General features: G+C 26.0%; 1 protein-coding gene across 1 annotated transcript; it reads right to left on the minus strand.

The window, feature by feature from the left end:
• Nucleotides 1-978: 978 nt before the first annotated feature.
• Nucleotides 979-3,345, minus strand: LOC127284866 (uncharacterized). The gene is made up of 2 exons (XM_051310564.1): nucleotides 3,177-3,345; nucleotides 979-2,708 (listed from the first exon to the last, which is right to left on the minus strand). Exon 2 carries the CDS (start codon nucleotides 2,697-2,699, stop codon nucleotides 1,746-1,748), a length of 954 nt encoding a protein of 317 aa, XP_051166521.1. The 5' UTR covers nucleotides 2,700-2,708; nucleotides 3,177-3,345; the 3' UTR covers nucleotides 979-1,745.
• Nucleotides 3,346-4,986: the final 1,641 nt, after the last annotated feature.

Raw genomic sequence — 4,986 nt, forward strand, 5'->3', positions numbered from 1 at the left:
TAAACTATTCTCTAAGTTTAAATAACTTTTGCATAATTAGTGTCAAAAATTTCAAATTTTGTGTTGAGTTAAGAATTTTTACGTTTTCTATTTATTTATTTTTATTTTTCTAGTGAAAATTAGGAAAAAAAATTTTTTGTGGAAAAAATTTATTTTTAGTGGAAAATATCTATAGCCATCTAGGGAGAAAGCGCTATTGGCATCTGACAACACTGCTTCACTTTTAGGTTAGAATATCCCGAAAACCTGACTTGCTGGATCAATTCTGAGATCAGATTTCGATACAAAAAATACTTCGAAAAAGTATAGTACGGTTCTTGATTCTGAAATCCTATAGGACAAAAGTTTGTTGACCCGTGTGTTATATTTGACGCTTTAAAGGAAATAAAGAAAAATGGTTATAAAACCGCGGGAAATATACAATAATACAAGTGACAATGTAGATTACATGGGGATGAAAATAATGCTAGATTTATGTCTTCCCGTGGAGTTAAGGTGCTGCTGTGCACGGCCGGATTTCCACGCGAGATAAGGGCACCCACTCATGACGACAAGGGAAAACATTGAACTATAGGGGTGCGCACTTTATATATATATAGGAAATGAAGTGAACTCCTGCGGTGAAACTCTATCGGCACTTAAGGATTACATATCTATATTGTATATAGTTTCGCTGAAAAGTGACACGAAATCAAAGTAGAGAAAAAATCCCCACAAACTTGTAATTTAAAATGAAATTAAATATTTAATACCTTTAAACTGATTGGTAGTCAAAAAAAGAACGCTTAGTCCATTTTTTAGTGAATTTTCCAAACTTCCAAAAGTTAAATTTTGAAAAACAAAATCTTTTAATTTGTTCGAATTATTTTTTGACAAATTTCTGATTGGTTATTAATTTTGAAATTATAATAAGTTTCAATTGACACTTAAAATTCAGAATCATAAAGTGGAATAATGTAAAATAAATAAAGGCAATAATAAAAGTTTTATTTAAATTTATATAATTTATTGTTGTTTAACTATTTTTTTTACACAGGAAAAACAAAATGTTATTTTAACACCAGAATTAGTGTTAAAATAACACGCAATAAATTTTACCCTAAATCTGCGGGTTAAATCTTATGGGTGTTAGCATTGGAGAAAATTACTCGCAACAAAAATAACACCAGCTTTTTTCTGTGTAAATTTAATTTGACAAATGAAAAATATTTTTTTATTATGAGCACACATTTTTATAAATTAGATTTTTATATATACCCACTTGGAAAGATTCCCCGAAAAGTGCCCCCTGGAGGTTCTATCAGAATTCCGCCGAAACTTCCAACGTAAATCCGTTGGAATTCCATCGGAGTTTCAAAGAATTTCCGATGGGATTCCGACGGAATTCTGACGGAATTAGGACTCTAAAATTTTCGAAAAAAATTAATCGGAACTCCGTCGGAATCCCATCGGAAATTCTTTAGAACTCCGATGGAATTACGTTGGAAGTTCCGGCGGAATTCTGATAGAACCTCCAGAGGGCACTTTCCGGGGAATCTTTCCAAGTGGATATAGATAAACATAAAGTTTCTATAAATTAAATACTAAAGTGTAATCAAAACAAAACCAAAACAATGAAAAATATAAAGGATTTGAATGTAATTTTTTTATTTCAAACATCCTTTTTAAAAAAAAAGAAAGAAAAACTCTTCATTCTGATTTTACCGCCAAAAAAACCAGTAAGACATTAATTACTAGTAAAATTTTTAATCACAGTTTACATAAAATTGCGTGCCAGAATCTTTTAGTTCTTTTAATTTTATCATTACTTCTTTCTGTTGCTCAAATATACTCAAATTTTTATCATTATGAGTTATTTTTATTCTTAAATCAATATTAGGATACGTCCAATACCTGGTCCTTTCATTAGTAATAAATTCCGTATCTAGAACCAGAAATACAGGTGTATTCACATACTGGATGAGTAATTGACTAATATTTGCATTCAAAAATGGCTTTGGAAAATGCATTTCATAAACTGTTGAAGTCATGTTAGCTGCATTTTTTCTCACTCTAGCGTCGAAAGCTGCTAATTCTTCAATTTCTGTTATTCCAGTAAATCTTGTCCATTTTTCCGTTCTATTTATATAATAATGTGTTTCATACCACGTATTGAGTTCGCTTTCTCCTCGATAGAATATAGAATTATGATATTTACTTGGATCTTTGGATTGTACTATTGCTAATCTGTATAAAGCATTCCTTATTTGTCTACCCTCATTTGTGTCTTGTCTTATTTGTTTAAAGCCATCTTCAGTGTAACTGTAATATACAATGGAATAGACATCTTCGAAACTCATTACAGATGACATATTATAAAATTCATACGTCTGAGCTACTAAATCATATATATGTTCAAATAGCATTTTATCCTCATAGAACAAAGCACGATTACGTAAATGAGAAAACATATCTTTATGAGTAATATTCTCCATTTTCTTTAATCTATCTGACAATGAGCAATTGTTATCAAAATTTTCCTTGTGCATTAAGTCGTAAAACAATTCTGGTTCAACCATTCCTGAAGCTGTGAGACGTGCAATTTCTTTATCCCTGGATAGTTGTTCCTCATTTAATTCAGAAGCATTGCTGCAGGTGCACAACGTAATAAGAATAAGAATAATTTCCAAATAATGAATTACATCATTTGATATAGCCATGATTGGAATCTGAAAAATTGTATCAAAATTATTGCGCCTTTTTAAATTTTAATTAATAAATATTTTAATAATATTGTTATTTTAAATAATTTTTAACTATACATTTAGAAAAAATTTTAAATATTGCCTAATTTATTCATGCAAAATTTTTGTTTTATACATTTTTTTTTAGGAAAATATTTAACGTGCTATTAAATTATCTTTAGTATTATGAATTTTTAAAATTTTGTATGATAAGTCATAATTGTTGTGTTGAAACAAGATATAAGTAAAAAAAAAATCAAAATTCATTTCTAGGAATTTAATAAATTATATAGTAATTGACAATTGTCAAAAGAGCAATCATCATGAATATAAAATATGCATAATTATTTAAAAATTATCAAATTAATTTAACAAGTTTTGTTACATATTTTCAAATTTTAACCAATGTAATATTGAAAATATCAGTCAATTATAAGTAATTTTTATAGTTACCTTCTGCCTTATTTTTCTTTAGACTTATTTAGTTACACTTATAGTGTTTAATATAAATTTCTACCATTTATATACTGCTCACAGCAGGTATAGATAACACAGTAAAATAATAAAAACAAACATTTCAAGTTGAAATATAAATTTTTTGTGATCAATTCATGTACACTTTGCTTCTGCATGAAGATATCGAGTCTATATATTAGAATAGATGTTGTATATTAAAAATTTAGATTAAAATTTAATAACTAAGCTACATCAAAAGTCACGTATTTACATATTTTTATTTTGACAATTAAAATCCTCCTGACTAAAAGTACATAAAATTGCAATATTTCCTATTTTGTTTCATCATTTGAAATCAAATTTTTATTATTTTCTATCAACGTACAAACACTATATTAAAAAGTCACGTTTTGAGAAATTTCTTTTGACAATTTAACATTCTCGTAAAAATGTATGCCTGGAGATCCATTCCTAGACAATGGGACTTTATGGGAGGGGATCCAATAGAATTTAATTTCATGATTTTTATATTTATTAATTTTTATAAGAGAGATTGTATATTTTGGATAAGGACTGTTTTATTTATATATATATATATAAAATTATTATTATTGTTATTATTAAAAAACTTTTTTAGTAATTTAACCTTTAAACTGATTTAGCGGTCTGACAGACCGCTATTAAAACTTTCATCGCTTATAACTTCTTTTTAAAGTTCAATTAACAGCGTTCTAAATTATGTAAAAATAAAAAAATTAAAACGAAACAATATAGAAATTGACTTTTTAATCATAAAAAATAAAAAATATATACAACAATTGACTTTACAAAATTTAAAATCAATAAAATAACATAAAAAAGGAATAGCGGTCTGACAGACCGGTGAAATCAGTTAGTGTGATTTTTCGGCACGTATCAGTTTAAAGGTTAAAGATAAAAATGAGTTTTTAACAGATTTACAAAATAAGGTTTACCAATTTAAAATTTATTAATTTTAAAAAATATATTTATTTAAAAAGAACAATAGAAAAAAAATTTAAGAAAGTAATAAAATATTGAGGAAAATTTTTAAATATTATTTTTATGTAAAATGCATGCGAATTGAAAAATAAAAGAAAGATATATCTTAATCGCATGCATTTTACATAAAAAATATTATCCTATTTTTTCAATATTGTCGGTTTTTTTTATTTTTCTTATTTATATTTCTAGTTCTAAATTTTAAATATACGTATTCTTAAAAACAAAGTTTTAAAGTAGTAAAAATTCTATATTTTTTAAATAGCAACATTTCACAAAATTATTAAAATCAAATTTCATTTCAACTGATATATTTTAATACCTAAACATTTTTTGTTTGTTCAAAAATCAAATATTTTTTTTCGCCATTGACATGAAAAAGTGTCTTTTTTGTGCCTGTTTTGGGCAGATAAAGTAGCACTTTTTAAGGCAGTTTGGGCCAACTGCCTAAAAAAGACTTTTTTAGGCAGAAAACTGCCCTGTATAGTCTTTTTTAGGCAGTAAACTGCCCTATAAAGTCTTTTTCAGGCAGTTGTTAATTTTTGCATAATTTTTGTGTTGCTTTTATTTTATTTATCAATTTTTATTATTTTATTTTATATACTATTTCATATATATTATATTATATATATATATATATATATATATATATATATATATATATATATATATATATGTCCTTTTGAAAATATATAATGAAAATAAATATAAAAATATTTTAGTACGTATTTTTTAAAATTTCAGCGTTGCTACAGGACCTAAAAAAGTGAGGAATTTTCAAAAAAAG

This window comes from Leptopilina boulardi, unplaced genomic scaffold (genome assembly GCF_019393585.1).
Source record: "Leptopilina boulardi isolate dan_hultmark-lab unplaced genomic scaffold, ZJU_Lbou_2.1 LbouV2_327, whole genome shotgun sequence".
NCBI lineage: Eukaryota > Metazoa > Arthropoda > Insecta > Hymenoptera > Figitidae > Leptopilina > Leptopilina boulardi.